We start from the raw sequence: 25,846 nt of genomic DNA, 5'->3' as shown, positions 1-25,846 counted from the left end.
ATAATAATCCACAATCATAATAATAAATCACAGTAGATTCTTCATTAGAAAATAAAATATTATATGAGTTAAAAGAATAGAGATTGCTTTTAGTCACACATTAACACAATAGAAGGAAGATGCCATTTATTTTTATAAATGTCCTCTCACATGCCCATATATCATAATATAGATTTAATGTGAAAAATGAAGAAGAAACACTTATGTAATAGGAATGACCTAAATTTCATTGAAATATGCCTTTGATAGTCAGGAAATTCAAAGTGCTTTGAAATGGGATAAGAGACAAAGGTACCCGTCTAACATGGTTTGCACTTTCTTCACCTGCTGTTAGATAATATGTCACAAACCTTCAGATTAGGAAAAAACTTTAAGATGAACTGATTCAATTCCTTGCTTCTTCTTCCAGCTGTTTTTAAAATCATCACTTATTTTGGAAATTAAAATAAAAAGTAATCCTTAGAGTCATACCAAGAGTGTTCATAAAGCACTTTCTTCCTAGTAAGTGCTAGGAGGAATACAGCACTCTGGTTAAGAGGGTTTGACATCCAGGCCTTTGGCATTTATTAAACACTTACTGTGTATCAGCCACTCAGGATTAAAAAGAAAAAAAAAATAGACATTATCTGCCTTCAAGGAGCTTACATTATCCTATTGGGGGGCATGGAATAATATATTCAGAAACAAGTAAATTACATATTTTTAGGTACATATACATATTTCATATGTATATCTATGTGTATGTATATAAGGGCAGCTAAGTGGTGCAGTGAAGAGAACACCAGGCCTGGAGTCAGGAAGATATAAGTTCAAATCCAGCCTCAGATACTTAGTGGCTATGTGACCTTGAGCAAGTCATTTAATGGCTTTTATATGTTGCTTCTCTTTTATGAGAGAGAGAGACACAAAGAGACAGGTAGACAGACAGAGACAGAGAGAGGAGTGACTGAGACTGGAAACAGAGAGACAGAGAGATGGGAAGGAGACAGAGAGAAGAGGTGAAGACAAAGAGAGAAAGATGTGACTGAGAGGTGATTGAGAGAGAGAGACAGGGACAGAGAGCAAAGTAAATTTTTTTTCTGAGTGACAGAAGAGCATAAGACAAGATGACAGCCTCTAATGGTATGGGAATTGAGGCGGAGCTGAGAACACAACTCAGGTGTTCTGAGTTCCCCCCCTGGTTTTAACCAATTACTAAATAGCACTTCATCCTTTACAAGCTAATATTCCAAAAGATTTATTTTCATAAATCAGACCTAAAGAGAATCAGTTCACTAGAATACTGGGACCTATTAACTCAAGTATTAAGTTTTAAACCTGTCAGTTCCCTTAAAACTCTCCCTGCCAATCAAATGGAGAAACAGCCTTGCTTCTCCCCACCCTGGTTATGTGGGAGCTCTGTATTTTCCCAGGTACAATGTGTGAGTCACACTTCCCTGTTACATACCTCAGGGGATCCTGGGGGGTGTTTTCATTAGCACTCAGAGACTGGTCTCCACTGGCCCTTGGGTTTTCTTGTTTACTTTTGAAGAAGTGAGAAGTATCAGTGTTTACCAGCTCTAGACTGGACTGCCTCATCTCTGGGCCTGCAGTTTGCACTATTTTTGATGTTATATTTCAAAATGTAGAGAGCTGCTTTTCAAATATGAAATACATAGGCTTATATGGGATAAACTTGGAATTCTGATCTGAGAGGAAATGAGTTACTCAGAATTTCATAGAACAAGAATAATTAAGACACCAAGTGACTATTATCAGTATATAGATCATAGTCTGAAGTTTTCTGGGAATGTTTTTTCCATGAGTGTCTTTCAAAATAAAAATAGTTCTGGGAATCTGGCCCCTAACTTAAAAAAAAAACCCTGTCAATTGCTAACCTTTATGTAAAGATTAGGCATTGGTTGAAACAACTGGGAAGCATTTGCTGCCAGCATGTTTGATATCTGGAACATTTGCTTCCTGGAGAGCACTGTGAGATAAAGTGAACTCTTTTATCCTTTGGTTCTGAGTTACAAATGCTTCAGAGTGCCCTGCTATAGGACTTATCAAAGATATGATATCAAAACCTAAAGAGATTTCAGTTTGGAGCTTTTATAATAAAGTATTAATGAATTTCATTGATGATAATTGAGAAGATGTAAGCTTATTAGAACATGTCAAAATTCAAAATGGATGTACAGATTTGAAATGGACAAAATATATCTGTAAATATTTAATTCAGAATTGGCAAAAATGACAATTGGCATAAAAGTAAAATACATGTCATGATGAGCTATGGAAAATTCTGATATGAAAAAAATCTGCTTATTAGTATTCTCTACCCTAAAGTGTTGTTTTTTTTTTCCATAAAGTTCTCAAAGACATACACATTTGGTTAAAGTATGTGGTGATTGTTATGTATGTCTGGGTGTGTTTTATGTACAGTGATAGCTGAAGGGTCTACGAGAATTATTAAACTATAAAAGTTTTTTTTTTTTTTTTTTTTTTTTTTTTAAAGAACACTACTGTGACCTAGAATTTTAACTAGGTTGCAATTGGACTAAGACAAGAATAGATATAGTTACTGCAGAGTGCATTAGGATCCACCAAAGAAAGGGTCTATGATGTGGACACTTCTTTTAAAAGCACAAAAATATTTTTAGCCACACTTTTTTGCTGTGTCAAAGAACCAAAATGCCCATCAATTGGGAAATGCTAAACAAATTATGGTTCTGTGCAGCTAGGTAGCATAGTGGATAGGTTTGTGGTCAGGAAGACCTGAGTTCAAATGTGGCCTCAGACATTGGTTGTGTGACTTAGCCCTGTTTGTCTCAGTTTCCTCATCTGTAAAGTGAACTGGAGAAGGAAATGGTAAGCCAGTCCAGGATCTTTGCAAAGAAAACCTTAAATGAGACCATGAAGAATGACTGAAACAACATATAACAAGAAAGTAGGATTGAAAGAAAAGACAATTTCAGAGAAACCTTGGAAGACTTGCATGAACTAATACAGAGTAAAATGAGCTGAACCAGGAGAGTAATTAATATTATAAATATCAATATTGTAAAAATGAACAATTATAAAAGGATTAAGAACTCTAAATAATACAGTGATCAACCACAATTTCAGAGTACTGATGATATCAAGAATGCTCCTCACTTTATGACAAACAGATGAATATGCAGGATGACACAGACACATTTTTGGTTATGTTGGACTACTTATATATTACAAATATTGTGTATTGTGAGGGAAAGAGGATAAATAGGAGGAAGATAATTAGGGGGGAAAGACCAAGTAAAACAGGGGGAGGAAAAAAAAGAACCAGTGGAAAAAATTGAGAAGGAATAGTCAAACAAGCAGGAAAATTACTTGGAGATGTGTCATAGAAGCCAGAGGGAGGCTTTCCTTCATAATTACACATCTTTAGGAACATTGGTGGTATATGAATTTTTATGGTACCTTAAGAAATATTATAAGATCATAAGATTAGAGCTGAAAAATCACCATCATCATCATTATAAATCATCTACTCCAACCATGTGAGCACAGCAAATTTGTTTCATGTAGGCTGCATAAGTTTTCCCCAAATGGGCTAAAAAGCTGTCCTTGAGTGTGTTAATTGGTTTGTAATACTGGGGCTATAGTGGTTCATGTAGTTTTCTCACTGTTCTGAGGTGTAAAAGCCCCAGCCCCATGAGGAGACAGTGCTTCTGAGGCTTATGAAATCTCTGCTTTTCTGTTGCTTAATGGCCCTCCTGTCTAGCAAACAAAAAGGCAAAAGGGAATTACATCCATCTAAATCAGTTATACTCTTATTGAATTTACTTTCCATTATTAAGTAATTTTTCTTGTTAAAGGTTATATGTTCCATGAACATTTCATTGCATTATGTACCTGAGCTTGAACCACTAGACTGGCTTGAGTTTGGTCTGGCCTAGAATATTATCTCAATTTACAGATAAGGAAAGTGTATTCCAGAAACAATATAGCTTGTCAATAGTAACATAGGTAGTAAACGTCTGAGATGGGATTTGAACTCTGGGTCCTCAGATACCAAAACTATTTTGTTTTGTTTTGTTTTTTTTTTCCATTGATCCCAAACTTATGTTTGTATATCGAGATACACTTTACAAATCACTTCTTATTTATTTCTCAAAACCTTTCAATATAGGTAGTACTATTATTGGTAATAGATAATACTATTATTGTATCCATTTTAGATTTGAAGAAATGAGATTCAGAGAGGGTAGGCAAATGGGTTATATGTGTGTATATATTTTATATATGTGTGTGTGTGTTTATATAAACATATGTAAAATCATTGATACATATTTATTTTTATCAGTCCAAAAAAAAAAAAAAAAAAAGGTTGGAAATCACTATGCTAACAGATGGAGTAGATTGTCTATAGAGAATTTTAGAAAGGCTTGAAGAACTATAATAAACAAAAATAATTAAAATTAAAAGAAAATAATTAACTAGAAAAATACTTTGCAGCAAGTTTCTCTGATTAAGACCTGATATCAACAATACCCAAGGTATTAATTTCAATTTATAAGAACAAAAGCCATCTCTCAAACAATGAATGGCAGATATGAAAAGGCAGTTTTCAAAGGAAAAAGTCCAAGCTACCAATGATCATATAAAAAAAATGCTCCAAGTCCCTAATAATTATTGGAGTGGAAATTAAGACAATCTATCCCACTTCTCAACCATTAGATTATATGATTTTTAAAAAAGGAAAACTCTTCATTTCCTTTGAATCAACTGGAGCACTCCGAGACTTATCAAAGGGATCAAAGAAACAAAAAGGATCCATATATACAAAAAAAAAGATTTTTTTTATTAAAGCTTTTTATTTTCAAAACATGTGTATGGATAATTTCCAACATTTACCCTTGCAAAACCTTGTGTTCCAAATCCCCTCCCCCCTTTCCCCCATTCTCTAGATGGTAAGCAATCCAATATATGTTAAACATGTGCAATTCTTCTATACATATTTCCACAATTATTATACTGCACAAGAAAAATCAGGTCAAAAAGGAAAAAAGTGAGAAAGAAAACAAAATGCAAGTAAACAACAACAAAAAGAGTGAAAATACTATCTTGTGATCCATACTCAGTTCCCACAGTCCTCTCACTGGGTGTATATGTCTCTCTTCATCACTGAAAAGTGGATTTGGCTTGGATAACTTCATTGCTGTAAAGAGCCACATCCATCAGAATTGACCATTATATATTCTTGCTGTTGCCATGTACAATGATCTCCTGGTTCTGCGCATTAGCATCAGTTTATGTAAGTCTCCCCAAACCTCTCTGAAATCCTCCTGCTGATTGTTTCTTATAGAACAATATTCCATAACATTCATATGCCATAATTTATTCAGCCAGTTTCCAATTGATGAGCATCCATTCAGTTTCTAGTTTCTTGCCACTACAAAAAGGGCTGCCAGAGTTTTGCACATGTGTCCCTTTCCCTTCTTTAATATCTCTTTTTAATATCCTAGTAGAAACACTGCTGGGTCAAAAGGTATGCACAGTTTGATAACTTTTTGAGCATAATTCCAAATTGCTCTCCAGAATGGTTGGATCCATTTCCAACTCCATCAACAATGTATCCGTGTCCCAGTTTTCCCACATCCCTTCCAACATTCATTATTATCTCTTCCTGTCATCTTAGCCAATCTGAGAAGGGTGTAGTGCTATCTCAGAGCTGTCTTAATTTGCATTTCTCTGATCAATAATGATTTTAAGCACCTTTTCATATGACTAGAAATAGTTTGTCTCTTCATCTGAAAATTGTCTGTTCATATCCTTTGACCATTTGTCAATTGGAGAATGGCTTGATTTCTTTTTTTTTTTTTAATTTTTTAAAAATTTTAATAGTTTTTATTTACCATATATATACCTGGGTAATTTTACAACATTGACAATTGCCAAACCTTTTGTTCTAATTTTTCCCCTCCTTCCTCCCACCCCAGATGGCAGGTTGATCAATACATGTTAAATATGTTAAAGTATAAATTAAATACAATATATGTATACATGTCCAAACAGTTGTTTTGCTGTACAAAAAGAATCGGACTTTGAAATAGTGTACAATTAGCCTGTGAAGGAAATAAAAAATGCAGGTGGATAAAAATAGAAGGATTGGGAATTCTATGTAGTGGTTCATAATCATCTCCTAGAGTTCTTTTGCTGGATGTAGCTGGTTCAGTTCCTTACTGCTCTGTTAGAACTGATTTGGTTCATCTCATTGTTGGAGAGGGCCACGTCCATCAGAATTGATCATCATACAGTATTATTGTTGAAGTATACAATGATCTCCTGGTCCTGCTCATTTCACTCAGCATCAGTTCATGTAAGTCTCTCCAGGCCTCTCTGAAATATTCCTGCTGGTAATTTCTTACAGAACAATAATATTCCATAATATTCATACAACACAATTTATTCAGCCATTCTCCAGTTGATGGGCATCCACTTAGTTTCCAGTGTCTGGCCACCACAAAGAGGGCTGCCACAAACATTCTTGCACATACAGGTCCCTTTCCCTTCTTTAAGATCTCTTTGGGATATAAGCCCAGTAGTAACACTGTTGGATCACAGGATATGCACAGTTTGATAACTTTTTGAGCATAGTTCCAAATTGCTCTCCAGAATGGCTGGATGTTTCACAACTCCACCAGCAATGTATTAGTGTCCCATTTCCCCCACATCCCCTCCAACATTCTGCATCACTTTTCCCTGTCATTCTAGCCAATCTGACAGGTGTGTAGTAGTATCTCAGAGTTATCTTAATTTTCATTTCTCTGAGTAATAATGACTTGGAGCATCTTTTCATATGATTAGAAATAGTTTCAATTTCTTCATCCAGGAATTGTCTGTTCATATCCTTTGACCATTTATCAATTGGAGATTGGCTTGATTTCTTATAAATTAGAGTCAATGCTCTATATATTTTGGAAATGTGGACTTTATCAGAAACTTTGACCATAAAATGTTTTCCCATTTTATTGCTTCCCTTCTAATCTTATCTGCATTAATTTTGTTTGCACAAAAACTTTTTAACTTAATATAATCAAAATTATCCATTTAGTATTCAATAATGTACTCCAGTTCTTTGGGTACAAATTCCTTCATTCTCCACAGATCTGAGAGATAAACTATCCTTTCTTCTTCTAATTTGCTTATGATTATTACTCTTTATGACTAAATCATGAACCCATTTTGACCTTATCTTGGTATGGGTGTTAGGTGTTAATGCCTAATTTCTGCCATACTAGTTTCCAATTGTCCCAGCAGTTGGTCAAATAGTGAGTTCTTATCCCAAAAGCTAGAATCTTTGATTTATACAAAAAATTTTATAGCAGTTCTCTTTATGGTGACAAAGAATAGGAAACCAAGGGAATGTTAAGCAACTGGAGAATGGCAGAACAAATCATGGCACATAAATACAATAGTATATTTTTGCCCTATAAGAAAAAGTATAATATTTGGGAAACCCATGATGACATATTACTGATACAGAGTGAAATGACCAGAGCTAGAACACAACATTATATATAAAAGTAACTTGGAAAGAATTAACTTGGATCATGTAATTAGCAACCATGTCTTCAAAGTACCAAGTATGGAGCAAACTATCCACCTCCTAACACAGGATGACAGCTCCAGGATACAAAATGAGATATACATTTTTGGTCATGGTTCACTTTGGGAATTTGTCTTGCTTGATTTTATATATATATATATATATATATATATATATATATATATATATATATATATATATATATATATATATATATATATATATATATATATATATATATATATACATATATATATATATATATATATATTTGTTATAAAGGCTTGATGTTAGTGTTGTTTTTAATTGTGTGAGGAGGGATGTGAGATGGGTAAGGATAGGGCTACCAAAAAAAAAAAAAAAGAGAGAGAAAGAAAAGTGGGTCATTAAAGCATTTGAAAGACATAGGAAAAAATACTTTTAAAATGCCAGAAGAAATCAAAACAGGAACAGTCTTGAAAGTTACATGTTGAATTTATTATAAATTTAGGGTTCTACATAATATATGCTTCATTTAGGTGTACTTTTCTTCTTCTGTTTTACTATGTATATTAGAAATGCTCATTTTATTTGGTCTTAATTATAAAGTCCAAAATTTTTTTAAAACATAAAAACTACAAAGAACTGTGATTTTTATTTTAGTATGGATAATCCTATAAATAATATACATTGCACTGCCTCTATGACTTCGAACACAGGCTTTGACATTTATTTCACCCCTCAAAATGTTTTATCTTGCAAACAGCTGGATGCTAAGTTTTTTCAATCTTTTTGGCTTTTTCAATCTGGTTCTCAGATGATAGACCATTCTTGACCTATAAACAATACTTTTCCAGTTTGGTTGCAACTGCTAAAGCTTAAAATTCATTAACTAGGAGGTCCTAGAAAGCTCAAGGTCATCTCTATATCAGTATGAGAAATTAGAGAAGGACCTTAATGTGGCCACATATATCTCTGCACATACACATGGATTATCTACAAACATATGTTATAATGTTATTTGTAAATGTTATAAAACATGCATAATCTCAAATTAAATTTTTTTCCTTAGTTTGTTTTAATAACCCAACCTCCAAATTGTGGCACAGTTACTTTATATTATAAATGATTAGTACTTTTGTTTTGTTTTGTTTTGTTTTGTTTTGTTTTTAAACAACCTTAGCTATTGGCTGATGGGGATTAATGAATGCAGAGGTTTCTAAATGTTTATACATATGCATATGGAAAGGGTCAGCATTTACCACAGAATGGTTGGTTGATTCTAGTTGGGAGCTGTCCCTCAGAAACACATGCTGAGGAACACATGGGTTTTTAAAAAATTTTGCCTCAGTTAATTTAGATATTTTATAATGCTTTGCATATGTACAGATTCCCATTCATCCTGGAAACTGCTTGAAAGATACTTCTTATAAAGCACTTAATACATGCTTTTCATTCTCATGCTGCAGGATTTTAAAGGAAATTTGCATTAAAATATAATGGATTTTCTGCAGTGTTGGATCTTGCTTCTAGGCTTTAATATGCAGGCAAGGTGCCTAATATGCCATATTTTCTTTTACATTTTTTCCTCAAGAGATGGCAGCTTGGAAAATCATAATTATTTGCCTCTCTCAAGCCGTGTCTTTAAGCTTTCCTTGCCAGCTCTCATGGCTGGATTTAAAAATCTGAATTATTAAACTGATGCTCTGAGCTGTGTGCCTTCTTACTCTGGGTCCAGATAACACACAGTCTTGAAATTACACAGAAATTATTTTTATGCTAGATCCCTGACTATGAAATGTAGGTAACTATAACATTTTGTTGTATGCAAAGCAAAAATGATAAGAATAGAAAAATGGAAATTGTAAATATAGAAAACACATATATAGCCAGGATCATAGACTTAAATCTGGAAGGGATTTAAGAAGGGATCTTTCTTTCCATGATGACCTAATGTCTCTACTAATTATGTGAAATGATTTGTTATTAAAATATATCTCTGGTTCTAAGTATCTCTGGATTCATATGAATTCAATTTCCTATCATGGAGACTTCTCTTTTTTATTTTATTTTAAATATTTTAATTTATAGCATAAAACATATTTCCATAACATAGTACAATAAAAAAAATTATTGCACATGAAACTGCAAATCTATAATACACAACTTGCTGTTTCTCCAAAATGTACAACAAATCTATCATGTAAATTTCTTCTTTTTATTCACTCCCTCTTTCCCCAACCTTAGAGATAGCTACCATTAGATACTCTGTGTGTGTGTGTGTCTGTATGTGTGTGTATGTAAGGTTGTTTTATACATAAACTTCTACTTATTAGTTCTTTCTCTGGATATATATAGAATCTTCCTTCATATAATTCTTTATAGTTAATTTAGATATTTGTAATAGTAAAAATAACTTATTTGGTCAAAGTCTGTATATAGATTTTGTATTATTATTACTGTATACAGTGTTTTCTGACTGCTCATTTTGCTCTTCATTATTTCATGCAAGTCTTTCCATGTTTTTCTAAAATCATCAAGCTCATAATTTCTTATGGTATAGTAGTATTCCATCATATTTATGTAACACAACTTCATCAACTGTTTTCTAATTGATGGGCATCCCTGCAGTTTCCAGTTCTTTACCACCACAAAAAGAGCTGCTGTAAACATTTTTAGAATATATAGGTTCTTTTACTTTTTCCCTAATCATCTTTGGAAATAGATCAAGTAGTGATATTGCTGGGCCAAAGGGTATATAGGTAGCTTAATAACTCTTTGGGCATAATTCCAAATTGTTCTCCAAATTGGTTAGATCAGTTCACCCACGATTAATTAGCACCCCAGTTTTTCCATAGCCTCTCCAACATTTGTCATTTTCCCCTTGTACCATTTTAGTCAATCTGATAGGTATAGAATGATATCTCAAGGTTGTTTTATTTTGCATTTCTCCAATAAATAATGATTTAGAGCATTTGTATATGACTGTAAATTGTTTTGATTTCATCATAATTATTCTCATCATTCTTTTTGACTTGTGCCCCCACTCTGAGTTTCTTTGGAGAACATCTGAAGCTGGCTTGTTTTTTGGCTCTTCTCTAGTGATCTCTGAAAATAAGTATGGCTACAAAAGCATCTTGAAACAAGAAAGGTGATGTGTAATAGACTAAGCTATCTGGCTCTTCTCTTCTAAAGTTTTAGTTCCTGTCCCCACAATGACAATTCAGGGAAGAGCCAGGCTGCACATTTGAACCCTGAGACCTAATTGAAAATGCTAATATGAGCTTGTTAGTATATAAATTATAACTTTTCACTATTCATATGTTTATCATGAATACCAGAATACAAGATGACTGAGGGTCCTAAGAAAGAATGCTTTTTCTTGCCATTGAGTAAAAAATGAAACCAATTCTGCTAATGCTTTTTTAATATATTTCTGTATCATGTCACATATATCTATGCAATTTTAGTGTCAGGGACTCCCTCCTGACAAAAAGGATATTGACTGAGAGAAGAGAAATGATAATGATTCACCATCAGTCTTCATGGAATTAAGCATTTAGTTATGTAGTACGAGGAGGAAATATTCCGATAGCCCCCAAGAATTCTTTCATATGAATTTTGAAGATGAAAGAGCAAGATGCAAAAGAAACCATAAGAACTCTCTTTTTGGGGCATCTAGATGGTATAATGGTGAGAGTACCAGCCCTGGAGGCAGGAGGACCTGAGTTCAATATGATCTCAGACACTTAACACTTAACGGCTGGGTCATTTAACCCCAATTGCCTTCCAAAAACAATAAAAATAAAAGTTTTTTTCTGTTTCTCTTTCTGATTGTGTGTGTATGTGTATGTGTTTTAGTAATCCTTATGAGGTAAATGACAGTTGAAATCAAGCTATATGAGGGGTAATGCTGCCAAAATGACCATTTCTTTCCTCTCCTTTCACCTTCTTTCCATTCCCCATTTGAAAGGAAAAACTCTGGATTAGGCCAGTGAATAAGCACTTGAATACATAATAAGCCTGATGAGAAAAACAATAATAGAGATCTGCCAGAAGTAAGTAGCATGGTAGGGATGGGGAAGCCATGGGAGGAAGCACTCATATAGAAAACCAACACTTAAGGACCCTAGCTAGAGCAGTGCCCAGGCTGTACTCTCTTGTACAGATGGAGGACCATACAGGTTTATGTGACAACAATTACTCACTACAGGGAATCAGTTATCTGTGGGTTCAGATTCAAGGTCTCCCTGTTTCCATTAATGTGTACATAAAATTGTTTATTATTTGAGCCCTATGAACCCATATGCTTTTATGGGAAGCTGATGACTATCCTTGAGGGAAAGTTTCCAGATGATATGAATTGTAGAAATAAGATAGAACATTGGCTGTCAAAGTGTAATCTATGAACTTTCAAGGGTTTTGTGAGCTCAGAACTATTTCCTGAAAAATATTAAGATTTTAATTTCAAATGTAGTAAATACATAAGCAAGAGCTCTTTAAATGAGGCTTCTTGATAATTTTTAAGAACATAAAGGGTTCCTAAGGCCAAAAAAACATGAGAATTGTTATGCTGGACAATGAAAAATTTTCAAAATTTATCCAAGTCCTTTGTGTCAACAATGAGTCTCTGACACAGATACATATGCATATGTATTATGATATAGAAATATATAATAAAGGCATTAGCAGAACTGGTTTCCTTTAATGCACAATGGCAAGCAGGATTCTTTCCTGGAACTTGGGGTCATCTTACATACTAGTATTCATAATGAATGTAAGCCAAGAAAAGATCACGAAAATAATTATAGTTTATATGCAAACATCTCTTGCAGAGGATGATGTAAAGAAATTTTATAGATAAATTAACAATATCATCTAAACTAAGTGAAAATATATCTTGACAATTGAGGACGTCATTGTAAAGGTAGAAATAGGGAAAGCAATGAATCTATCTTGAAAAATGCAGTTCAGGATGAAGAAATTATTAAAGTAAAATTATCAAAACACATAAGAAGTACTTTTTAAATGTTTAATTGATGTTTTTATAGAGATTTTTTTGCATCACAGTAGTTACCCACTGTGCTTCTCCTCCTTCATGTTCTTATTTGTAATAAAAAAGTCAAATCAAAGAAAGTGATATAATCACATTTGTTTGTATGTCATATTTTTCATTCATAGGTCTCTTAAACTCCTTCCCCATGAAGAAGAGAAGGATGTATTTCATCATTATGTCTTTTGGAATCAGTATTATTATAGCACGTAATCTGAGTACAATAGCCTTTTTGTGTTGTTTAAATGTATATTATTATAGTTATTGTCCATATTGTACTCTTGATTCTGTTTTTCTTTCATCAGTTCACAGTTTTCCCAAGTTTCTTTAAATTCCTTATATTCATTGTTTTTTAAGGCACAGAATATTCTATTGCATTCATATACTATAATTTGAACCATTTCTCAACCAGTAGAAACTTGCAATGTTTCTATTTTTTTGCTACTACAGAAAGTATGATTTTGAATATTTTGGTAAATAGATAATTTTCTTTCTTTTTTTCTTTCTAGAGACATTGTTTCCTAGGAAAGAGGTCACTGGGTTAAAGGGTATGAACATTTAGATGACTTTTCTTACATATTCCAAATTGTTTCCCAAATGATTAGACTAATTCATTTAATAGTATATTAATATATCTGCCTTGCCATAGTCACTTAAGTAGTTAGATAATTTTTTCTTTTATCATTACCAGTTTTTTTTTTTGGTATACAGTGAAGTCTTATGCTTAAAAATATATATATATTTACCCATTAGTTATTAAGAACATTTTTCAGTGTAGCTATGGATAGTTTTGCAATTTTTTTTTCTCTGAGGCTCGGGTTAAGTGACTTGCCCAGGGTCACACAGCTAGGAAGTGTTAAGTGTCTGAGACCACATTTGAACTCGGGTCCTCCTGAATTCAAGGCTGGATCCACTGCACCACCTAACTGCCCCTTTTGCAATTCTTTCAATGTTTGATCACAGCTTTTGGGGACTGGCTCTAAGATGTGTGTGTGTGTGTGTGTGTGTGTGCACGTGTGCGCACACACGTGCACACTTGTTAAGAATGTAAATGTATTTATACTAAAAATTAGATTTTTAAATTAAATATTCTGGATGCAAGGATTTTCTTCCTTCTTTTCTTATACTATCTGTAGTAATTTAATTTATTTAAAAGCTTTAAAATTGTATTTACTCAGGCTTATCTATTTAGCTCTATGACTTGCTTTATTCCTTGTCTGGCTAAGTTAATTTTTCCACTAGCCATAAACTTGAAAGATACCTCCTTTAGTCTTCTAATTTTTAATGATACAGCCTTTTATATTTAAATCACATATCTTCTTGGATATTTTGGGATGTAGTATAAAATGTTTACCTCAATCTAAATTCTGATGAACTTCTTTCCAATTTTCCCAATAGTTTTCATGACTGTTTTCTTCATAAAGAGATTTGAAAAATTCTGCATTTGGTGAGTACCAAACAATATGACAGATTCCAAAAGAAAACAACCCTTATATACAGGAAAGGATTGATTATAGGTATAGCTTTCATTTCAAAATGAGTAGTCAGTGTTCAGTTATATCACTGACTGGTTAGAACAAAGGTCAAGCAAATAGCAAAATAGAAAAGATAAAGATGAAAAACTGCTACCAGTTACAATAGGTGTTTAAATAAGTTGTCAACTTTAGGAAAAATGAAATAAATAAAAGAAAAGACATTAATTCTATTGTTGTTTCCTAGAGAAATTCCCCCCCCCCCCCACTGGGGTTAAATGACTTGCCCAGGGTCACACAGCTAGGAAGTGTTAAGTGTCTGAGACCAGATTTGAACTCGGGTCCTCCAGAATTCAGGGCTGGTGCTCTGTCCATTGCACCACCTAGCTGCCCCATCTAGAGAAATTTAACACATGTAGAGTAATAGTTACAAGATAAAAATAAGTATTGAAAAATTAAGCTTACAGAGAATTTTCATGAGCTTTTACTGAACAAAGTAAGCAACTAGGTGGTGAAGTGGATAGAGCATAGGGCTTAGAATCAGGAAGATTCATCTTCATGAGTTCAAACTCAGCCTCATACTTACCTTGTGAGGCTGGGCAAGTTACTTAACTCTGTTTGCTTCAGCTCCTCATCTTTATAATGAACTGGAGAAGGAAATGGCACACTATTCCAGTATCTTTGCCAAGAAAATCCCAAATGAGGTCCCAAAGGATTGGACACAACTGAGTAACAACAAAATAAGCCAAACCAAACCATTCTAAGAATGTTATGATATGAAATTAGGATAACAAATGGATATTAGTTTAAACAGATCTGACAGGTTTTTTTTTTCCTGTTCTTATGTGACGAACTGGATTGGTAATGGCACTTGAAAGATGAATTCAAGCAGAGGAACAACACTTAATTTAGGGAGGAGGAGGATGTACTTATATGATTGTATTGGTATGGGGTAATTCCTGATGGAAATTCCTTTCACTGTTAGAAATTTGTACTTCACCTCTAACTTAGAGAGTTAGAAACTTAGATTCCTGAATGCATTGAGAATTAAATAACTTATTCATGATCATAGAACCAAGCTGTGTGAGAGAAAGGGCTTGAACTCAGATTTTCATGATGCTAAGGTTGGCTCTGTAGCCATTATATCATGCTGCCACTAACCTTACAGATCCACAAGAAATCCATTCTGAAGACTAGTCTATTTTGAGAATTTCTAAAAAGTGCAAAAGATCATAAACAGGACTAATAAAATATACAACTGAAATATAACAGCAAATGTGTTCCTACTTTCTCATCTCTATGAAATCTTTTTGATCATTTGATCAAAACATTAAAGTTGTCTTTGAATAAAGCATGGAAAAAGAAATAGATTATATTAGACCATAGCAGACCACATCCTTAAAGTCACACATGGACTAGTAGAGGTAATCATAGCATATAATAGTGAGATATTTGTTTATTGATTTTTTTTAAAAGCCTTTGTATATAGCTATATACACATACAATGTTTCCCTTGAAAGAATATAAATTCCTTGAAGATAGTTTCCTTTTGCTTTTGTATCCACAACATCTAATAGATTACTCACGGTAGGTACTCAATAAATGCTTGTCTATTGATTGATTGATACCCACTCACTCAAATATTTCTGAGATCTATGATTTCATCTATGTGAGTAGTCTAAAGTCCAGTGAAGATCACAACTCTCTAACTAAGCCTTAGTAAATGTTACTGTGAGTAAAAAGAAAAAAAAAAATCATTCCTTGGCAGCCAACCCCTTTCAAATGTAGTTAGGCTGGTCCTCAGAAATTACTCATACAGGCCATATCTAGGTTCATACTCATAAGCTTTCCAGTTTTGAAAGACCTGTTAGAACTTGTGATAAACTGACATACCATTATGTATCTGCTGTTGTCACTATGACATGAACTCGAATCAGAGTAGAACTTTAATGAAGGAATGAGTACACAGCTAGGTGGTACAGCATATAGAACACTCATTCTAGGAAGCGTGGAGTACAAATGTGACCTTGGAGACATTCCATCTGTAGGAACATTAGTTCGTCATTTAATCTTTGTATGCCTGAGTTTCTTCAACTGTAAAAGGGGGATTAAAAATAGCATCTAGGATTGTTGTTGAAGATTAAATCAGATAATATTTGTAAAGTGTTTAGCATAGTACTATTTAAATCTTAGAATTTTTAATAATAGATTCAGTAATCCAAGGTAAGAAATGCTAATAGAATCTAATATAAAATTATAATTATAATTGAATTGTTACAGAGATAAGACTAGAATACATAATTATGAATCTAAAGGGTTTTTATGAATTTATATATAAAACATAATTCAAAATATAACCAAATATTGAATATTCTATGGTTTATATTTGTCAATAAACTCCCATTTATCCTTGTACCCAATTTGCTCCTCTTTCTTTGTTATTTTCATCCTACTTTAGACAGTCTCCTATAAAACTTCAACGTTATCATCTTGATGCTTAGAACATGAAATCATAGAAAAATATTGTTGACCTATAGCTTCAGGGATTTCCAGATAATCAGTGACAGTGGTTTTCAGATCCCCTAATGCTCCATGTTTATGCCTTCCAGTTCTAAAGTAACGAAGACAGACAGACTTAGAAATAGTGTTTCCACTGGAAACCTCTGTTTCCAGTGGAAATAGAAGAGTATATATGAAACCACCAATCTCTATTATAAAGAGCTTTTTTCTTTTTAAGTGCATAATAAATTCAACATGTAACTTTAAAAGCATGATTCCTTCTGATTTTTAGTTCTTTTCTGGGCATTAAAAATGTTTCAGTGACCTCTTTACTTTCTTTTTATTTATTTAATTTTGGTAACCTTTCCCCTTCTCCTAATTATCTAAATCACACTTCAGTTTTAAAGAAAAAAAAAAAAAAGAAAAAAAAAACCTTTATAATGACTACTTAATCAAGGAAAACAAATTCCCATATTGATTTATGCCTGAAAAATGTATGTCTTCTGTTATAACCTGAGCCCATTACTTCTCTCAGGATGGGCTAACACACTTCTCAGGAATTATGGTTGGTCATTATGTTGATAGAATTCTAGACTGAATGTCTTTACACTGTTATTACTGTATAAATTGTTCTCTTGGTTCTTATCTCTTTAATCTGTCAGTTCGTACAAAATTTTTCAAGTTTCTCTAAATAGTCTCTTGAAGCATTCCTTTACAATACAATTATACTCCACTGGGGACAACTAGGTGGAACAGTGGATACATCACCCTAATCTGGAGTCAAGAAGATCTGAATTCAAGTTTGATTTCAGAAATTTAGGAGTTGTGTGACTCTGGGCAAGTCACTTAACTCATTTTCCCCAAATTTCCTCATCTATAAAATGATCTAGAAAAGAAAATAGCAAACCATCCCAGTATCTTTGCCACGAAAACTCCAAATGGGATCACAAAGAATTGGACATGACAAACTGCATAGCAACCCCCTATTTTTAACTATACCTTCACTCTGCTCCATTTTCTGCTTGTCAATTGAACATTTGGAACCTTAACCTTATGAGTTCAGAGGATTCTTTTGAGGTGATGGCAGTAACTCTGCAACATCCTAACAATATAAGACTGGACCTTGAAGACGCTACTCCATTTGTCCAGAGGACATCCACCTCTCCCTTTGCTGGGAGCATGGATCACTGCAGGGCATTGGGGCAGAAAAAAATGGTGTCTTATGTATGACAAGGAAATTCTCCTTGAATATCCTGTAGCCCTGAAAGTAAAGGAAACATTTGGCTGTGGGGGAAAGAAAGATGGGGAGGAATAAATAAGAATTTATTATGCACTTACTATGTACCAGGAACTGTGCTAATTGCTTTTAGAAATATTATTTCACTTATTCTTCACAGCAATTTGATAAAGTAGATGTTATTTAGTATCCCCATTTTACAGTTAAGGAAACTAAAGCAGATAGAGTGATTTGTTCAGGGTCATAGAGGGTCATAGCCAGATTTGGACTCAGGTCTTCCTGATTCCAGGCCAACTGCTTTATCCACTGTATCATCTATATGCTAACACTTCCATTCAACTATAAAATGGCACTAAATAATGGGAAAGGGACTATTATATCTTGAACCAATCCAATTTATACATGGTATTGACCAGAGTAAATGGAAAGAATGGGTATCATAAGTCATTTGTAAGTAAGCATTTAGTAAGGAATTTTATTAAGTAATCAGGATTCAGAAAAGGGCAAAAATAATTCATTATTTTCCTTCAGGAAATAATATGTAAACAACTGTGTGTAATGTTCTGTTGCACTTAGTAAGAACCTAACAACTATGTACATACAAAACATGTACACAGCAAATTATTAGAGGCAATTGCAGAAGTATTATAACTAATATGCTACACTAAATTATACTAATAATAATTTATAACAATATAACAATGAAAACTAATTAGCTATAATGATAAATGCAATGAATAATTAATTATAGTAGCATAACTCTGGATGAGAAGGGAAAATTGTGCCCAGATTAACTGACCATGTGAAATCTGGATTACTCTCTTTAAGTACCTTTTTTTGGTCCTACAAGTCAAACTTGGAGATTTCTTTATTGTTTCACTTTCATTCATCCTCTAGTAATTGTTAGATTTTCAATGTGAACATTTATACATCAGAAATCAGAAAACATTACAAGTTACGGATTGATTTATTGTTTTATTGATTGTTTACACTTAAGAAAGTGAGGAGAAAATGTAAATAATTTATCCGAATTTTAAATGAGTCATGTATACATCCTCCACCTTTTATCTCCCCCTGAAGAGCTGGTTGTTAAACATTTATTAACACATCACTGCCCATATCCAATCAGTTGTAAAATCTTCTGGAGTTAAACTTCTTTATCACCTCTGAGACTGTGGCCATCCTAATGCAGATCTTCCTTTAGCTCTATCTTGGATTATTTTTAAAACTTCCTAAATGATCTTGCTAAATTCAATTTCTCCTATTTCCAGTACATCACATAGCTTTCAAATTAGTATTCTTGAAGCATAAACTTAAACATGTCATTCATTCCCTACTCGAGACTTAATAGATTTTTCCCCACTCCCCACCCTACCCCTTTTATTCCAGTCAAGCTTCTCCCTATCATGATTAGCTTTTGGATAGTCTATCCATCAATCAATAAATATTTGTTAAGGGCTTACTGTATTCTAAGTACTGTGTTAGGTGCTTGGAATCCAGCACAAAAGATGGAAAAAATCCCTACCCACAAGCAGCTTACATTCTAATGGCAGAAACAACAAGCATCTATAAAAATACATGTAGCATGAAGCTAATGATTATAAATGTATACAAAGTAGCTAAATATGAGGTAGTTTAGGAGGAACAGTATTAGTAATTTTGGGGGTGGGTAGAGATCAGGAAAGGTTTCATGCAGAAGAATTCCCTTGAGCTTCATCTATTATGATTTTTTTGCCCAACTGCCTTTAATAATCCTCCTGCTCTATGGTCTGCTCCACTTTGGTTCCTATATTTCATCCCATTGCTTCCTCACAGTATGAATCCCCAATCCACCTTTTTGATATACTGCCACTTGCTTCTGGCCCAATTCTGCTTTCTATCCCACCTGCTCTTTATGAAAACACTCAGTATTGGATGACTCTTCCTTCTCAACTGACCATGTTCCAAGTGACCTCTATTGGAATGAATTAATCTTCAACCAGTCCCATCTGCTCTTAGTTTTGCCCCTCATCCACCTGACACCTGCTAACTAATGTAAAAAGAATATTATTGCCCCATCTGCTGGCTGAGTTTTAGTTATATTGATACCCCCTCCTTGGCTGGGCTTTAGTGATCCCTGTCCAGAGAAGGTAAATTGTCCAAAAACTATACATCATGCCTTTTCATTAAGGATTTTATCTATCATTAACACACTTCCCAATCAAATGGAGGTAAAGCATTTATCAAGTGCCTGACACATAATAGGTATTTAACAAATCCCTCCTTCCTTCCTTCCTTCCTTCCTTCCTTCCTTCCTTCCTTCCTTCCTTCCTTCCTTCCTCCCTCCCTCCCTCCCTCCCTCCCTCCCTCCCTCCCTCCCTCCCTCCCTTCCTTCCTTCCTTCCTTCCTTCCTTCCTTCCTTCCTTCCTTCCTTCCTTCCTTCCTTCCTTCCTTCCTTCCTTCCTTCCTTCCTTCCTTCCTTCCTTCCTTCCTTCCTTCCTTCCTTCCTTCCTTCCTTCCTTCCTTCCTTCTTCTACACTAAAACATGAAACAAATAACTGATGGAACAAAAACATGGCCCTAGTACAAAATAGAGATTACAGATCTAAAAACTAGAAAATATTTGCTACAAACATTCCTTCATTTTTACCTGGTGGTTCTGTTTAAATTCCATGAGATCAAATCTTTCCACTATTTTACATTGTACATGATGTAGGAGTAAGAATGAATGAATGAATGCATAAATGAATGAAAGAATGAAAAGGTGTTTATTAAGTACTTAGCATATGACAAAACTCAGATTAAATTACTTATGCCAAAGGAAGAAATTATTACTTACATTCTTTTCCCCCTCAATATATTTTATTTTATTAAATATTTTTCAATTATATGTAAAAATTTAGCATTTATTTTAAAATTTTGAGTTCCAAATTCTCTCCCTCTTACCTCTCTCCTTTCCTTGAGAAGGCAAGTGATTTGATATGAATTGTATTTATGAAGTCATGTAAAATATATTTATTATCTATAATGCAAAAAACCAAACCAAAAAGGAGAAGTATAAATAAAGTTTAAAAAGTATACTTCAATCTGTATTCAGAATTCACTAGCTCTCTCTCTGGAGACAGCATTTTTCATCATGGATCTTTTTGAATTGTCTTAGATCTGTGATCAAAGTAATCAAGTCTTTCACAGTTAATCTTCTTTAACATTGTTGTTATAATTGTGTATAATATTCTGCCAGTACTGTTCATTTCACTTTACATCAGTTCATATGTCTTTCCAGGTTTTTCTAAAACCATCTCACTCATTATTTCTTATAGAACAATAATGTTCCATCACAATCATATGCCACTTGTTCAGCTATTATTCTATTGATGGGCATTTCCTAGTTTCCAATTCTTTGTCACTACAAAAAGAACTGCTCTAAATATTTTTGTACAATAGGTCTTTTCTTTAATCAGGTACCTTATATTCTAATGGAGAGGTGATGGGAAACAATACATGAGTAAGGGTATGATGAAATCAGTTTTAAGAGCAGATTTGCTAAATTTTTCATGTGAGTTTTAACATGCCTCAGAAATCAGTAAATGTTACAAATCTACATATTGTTTTGTTAATTATGTAGACTTAAGAAAATGTTAACAATGAAGGATAACTGAAAAGTGTACCTTGCTTTTCTAGTGGTTGTTAACGATTTATCAGCACATAACTGCTAGGAGAATAGGGGCCAGGGAGGAGTACTTTGGTTAGGAAAGTTAGAGTGAAGTTACACTCTGGTTTAGAAAGTTACAGTGATATTACAGAGCAATAAACTGACACTCTTTCCCATAGCAATGGCAGTGTTTTCTAAATTTTATTGTGGTTCTAAAACTAGAAAGCTTCTGGAAATTTGGGGAGAGGAGGGAAGAAAGGGCTGTCCACATGATAGTGAGGTGGCTCATGAGAACATGGCCAAAGGATAAAGTAAAACCTAGTGGGAGTCAGCTTAGATAGATGGGCTCAAACGAACCACTTACCAATCAGGACACCTGGGATTCTGAAGTGGAAGCTACAGAGCTCAGAGGATCAGTCACCCAGGGCCCACCCTGGTCCCACCAGTAGGTTAGCTTCTAAGATGATGGATGGGGAAATTAAAGGGAGGAGACTGTTAAATATTGGAGTCAGAAAGAAGGAAAGCAAATGATTCTGTGCACTCAAATGAGTGTGCCAATCTCTAAATTTCACAATTTGTCCCTTTAGTAGTGTACTACTAAATCTGTGTCATTCAACCAAAGCACTCACCCAGTAAGGCAATCAGTGATATGCTCTGTCCCAGGTTTTATAGTCCCCCCATCTTTATTGATATGGTGTATTTGGGTTATCCTGATTTTTTTCTCTTGGCTCAGCTTTTTCCTTTGGCTACCAAAAAACAGCAGGACTGACTTGAAATATAAATCCTTACTCCTGTACTCTCCACTGCCATGTTGACTCTTTCTTGTGACTGATTGGCTTGTAATCCCTTGACAAGATGACTCCTACTTGCCTCTCTTAAGTATGGCTACTCTTTTCCTTTGCCCAGGGATGATTGTGGGATTCAAATTGTCATCTCCCATCCTCCTTCCTCTTCGTCTTCCTTATCATCATCATCATCATCATCCTGATGATGTCAAACTGTTAATAGAACTATACTGGTATGTCTGGCGAGCTTTTACAATCTAGTGACAAAAACTGTATGCAACACATTTTTTGGTTTAATATGCATTACGAACATTTTTTAAGATTAGACAATCAACAAAATAATAAAACAAGCCCTGATTGGTAGACATTACCAACTTCTGAGATGTAAATGTTCACATTGAACATTGGATAAAAAGCTCTCCAAAGCTGGTCCAAGCTGGCTCCATTCAGCCCTTAACTCTTTCACTACTCCTCTGATATCCATCTAACTACTGCCTTTTCTTTTTCTGCTGGTCTTTCCTTTCCTTTACTTAGGCAATTCCAGCTGACTAGATGCAACATTTTTGCCACAAAAAAAAAAAAAAAAAGCTACATGGCTTATTTCTATGGAGAAGAAAGCAGTGCATCAGTTTCTAATTTTGTGAAAGGCTATTCAGAGTATGCTATTGAATTAGTGGGTAGAATGTTGCGTCTGGAGTCAGATTTGAGTTTAATTCTGTTCTCAAACACATTCTATCTGTATGACCCTGGACAAGTCATTCAACTCTGTTTTCCTTATTTTCCTCATCTGTAAAAGGAGTAGGAGGAGGAAATGGCAAATCACTAGTATCTTCACCAATAAAACTCTATGTACAATATTGGAGTGCTTTATGGTCACAAAGAGTAAGACACAACTGAACAACAATTCAGATAGTTTCCAGGTGATTCTTATTATATTTGATCCCTAACTTGTTGGATCTCTCTGGTGGTTTAGGGAATGGTCCAGTGTAATTGTTTATTTTGCTATTACTATAGGTGCTTAGGAAACCATGGTAGCTTTTTAAAAGTGAACACTTCATCTTAGAATTTATGAAAGAGAGAAAAGGCAGGTCAGACTTCAAAGAATATATAGGATGATAAAACATAAACAAGAGAAGTCTGCCCTGAAGGGATAGGAATCTTTCAAGACTGAAATTTGAAAACAGAAAGAAAAATGATTTATAGGAAGAGGAAAAGGTGGGGGGTGGGGAAGAATTGTCACAGGGTACTCACTGATCAGTTTAGATTTTAAAAAGATATACCAAAGAGAGTAAGCCATGGAGGATTAATACAAAATGTATGGTGTGTCCCTATAAGTTTAGTGCCAGGTTTACCAAAATGTCAGATAACTTGAGAATAACAAAGAAAAATAAAATTAATAAAAAGAGGGGTTTTTACTTTTTATTATTATTAACTTAATTAACAAATAAAAACATTCCAGTATATAAAGTGCAAAGAGGAGGATTATATATAAATGCATGAACTTTAGTCACATACATGTAAGGTATATATGCTGCTGATGTAATTTGTATATCTATAACAAGGTGTCTAAATATACAGAAAGGCAGCTTGAGAGAAATTATGGATGGATATTTCTGAAATCTTGCCAACTCTCTCTAAAATAGATTATAATTCTTATCTTAAGGAAAGTAGAATAATGAGCTATGAAGTGGGATTCTCTGTTCTCTTCTGAAAGAGGGCAGGCAAAGATACCAAATTACAACTATATCTACCTGCCCCAAAAATATTGCTGACCTAGGATCATGGTTTTTAATTTACAAAAGAACAAAACTTCTAATTTCTCTGATCATTTACTCTTAAAAAGGAGGGTGTAAGTTTAGATTACACCTAAACCTACACCTACAGGTTTGACTCTTTCCCAACAAATGCGAATTACACAAAAGACCATCAGATATAGTAAGTAGAAAGTAAACCCATTTATCAAAGAGGATAGTAAACAGAAATCAAAGTTCTGAAGATTAGAATGTGCCAAAAAATATGTAAGAATGAATGAGAATATGTAATGAAAACTAATGAAATATGTAAGAATGAAGATGGAATTGAGATTCTCACTGAGCTCCTTAGATGGAATGAGATTTTCACTCAACTAGGAGGACCTGATTTCACCCAAGGGAAAATTCCCTAAAGTCGCTAGGGAAGCAAGCTGGAAAGTAAGGACATGTCCTCACCCACCAATCAGTTATACCAGTCAATTATGTTCAGCAGGTGATATGAATCATGGGAATGATCCTCTCCCAACCAATTTAGTTGGGAGTCAGGTTACATTTCATTTTTTTTTTTTTTTTTTTTAGAGTATATCAGATTTAACAAAGAGTAACAACACTATTTTTTTTTTTTTTGGTGTTTTCTGAACTTCTTTCTGCTCTCTTTGGCATGTTTTAAAATGTTTTACTGATGATCTTTTCTTTCTTTTATTGATAGCTCTATCACTTCCTATTCAATCTCTATTCTCTCCCCAATAAAAGGTAAGATAATAATTTTTAAGACTTTTTTGTAGCTGTTAGGAAAAACTTAAAATACAGAATGAAATTATTATTTTCCTCTATTTCACCAAGGAAGACAAGAATTCCTATTTTGGTTTGAGTAAGAAAAGGGGCCATTGATTGCTTTACATACATTTTCTCAATGTCCTTGCTATATTCTGTCCTGTCTTAGGCCACCTCTGGATTCCTGTGCTCTTTTTTGGGTATCATAGCTTAGGAAGGACATTGATGAGAACATTATGACAGATAACTGAAGGAAAAGACAGTGCTATTCAGTGTTTATATTGGTTATGCTTTCTCTACCTGAAACAATAAACTTTGGGCTAGAAAGGACAGAATAAAAATGGGTAATAGAGATTTAATACTCAAGGTAATCAGTGAGCTTAGTAAAGGAGCATCTTTCTATCTTTGACAAGTTGAATTCACTAGTATCAGATGTACTTTATCCTTTGTACTGAAAGAACCAGTAGATATGATTGTTGAGACAATGTCCATGATGTTTGAATGTAATGTGCTCTCCTGGCAGTTACAATTACTAGTCTGTCCTAGACCCACCAGAGTACCCTTGACCACTGTCCTTTGCAGTGTGAACTCTACCCGGCTCGCCTCCTCTGAGGCCTTCAAAGGTCTCTGGCCACAATCTCTTGAATCTATAGCTTAATAACCGGTAGCACACTCAAGAACAGCCACGTGTAATCTTAAAAGCCTTTATTATACCTACTCACATAATGCCCTAACTGATGCCCTGACTTGTTGGTTCCCGAGTGAACACCTGGTCAGAAGACCCATGTGTTCACTACTAAAATCCTTACCTCTTTTGGCTACCCATCTTGGCTTGGCCACCCAGGCTAGGAAGCCAAGGTGAAGAACGCCAGGTTAAAGAGGGCGATTGCTGCCTGCAGTGGGCTTATAAAGGGCCTGTGAGGTCACACACACAGCCAATCAGCGAGAGAGTCACCCATTACGAAGCTATCTCAAAATGGACAAGATCCCACCTACAAGGCAGTCCTAATATCCATAGAAATTACTTCCGGGCTCTTACATTTGAAAGTTCATAAAGGGTGAGAGAATAAGGATAAAAAAGGACAAATGTCC

At 34.2% G+C, this 25,846-nt stretch overlaps 1 protein-coding gene across 1 annotated transcript in view; it reads left to right on the top strand.

Annotated features, from left to right (window-relative positions):
• The window catches only part of RIPPLY2 (ripply transcriptional repressor 2), an 88,709-nt gene that overhangs the window by 42,491 nt on the left and 20,372 nt on the right, over positions 1–25,846 (top strand). Inside the window, exon 4 of the mRNA XM_074310392.1 lies at positions 24,690–24,733. Coding sequence (XP_074166493.1) covers positions 24,690–24,733 — 44 coding nt within the window. The remainder of the gene's footprint in view (positions 1–24,689; positions 24,734–25,846) is intronic.

The sequence above is a fragment of the Sminthopsis crassicaudata genome, chromosome 4 (genome assembly GCF_048593235.1).
Source record: "Sminthopsis crassicaudata isolate SCR6 chromosome 4, ASM4859323v1, whole genome shotgun sequence".
NCBI classification, from domain to species: domain Eukaryota; kingdom Metazoa; phylum Chordata; class Mammalia; order Dasyuromorphia; family Dasyuridae; genus Sminthopsis; species Sminthopsis crassicaudata.
The sequence above is the reverse complement of the archived record's forward strand: the minus strand, read 5'-3'. Positions and strand labels throughout refer to the sequence as shown.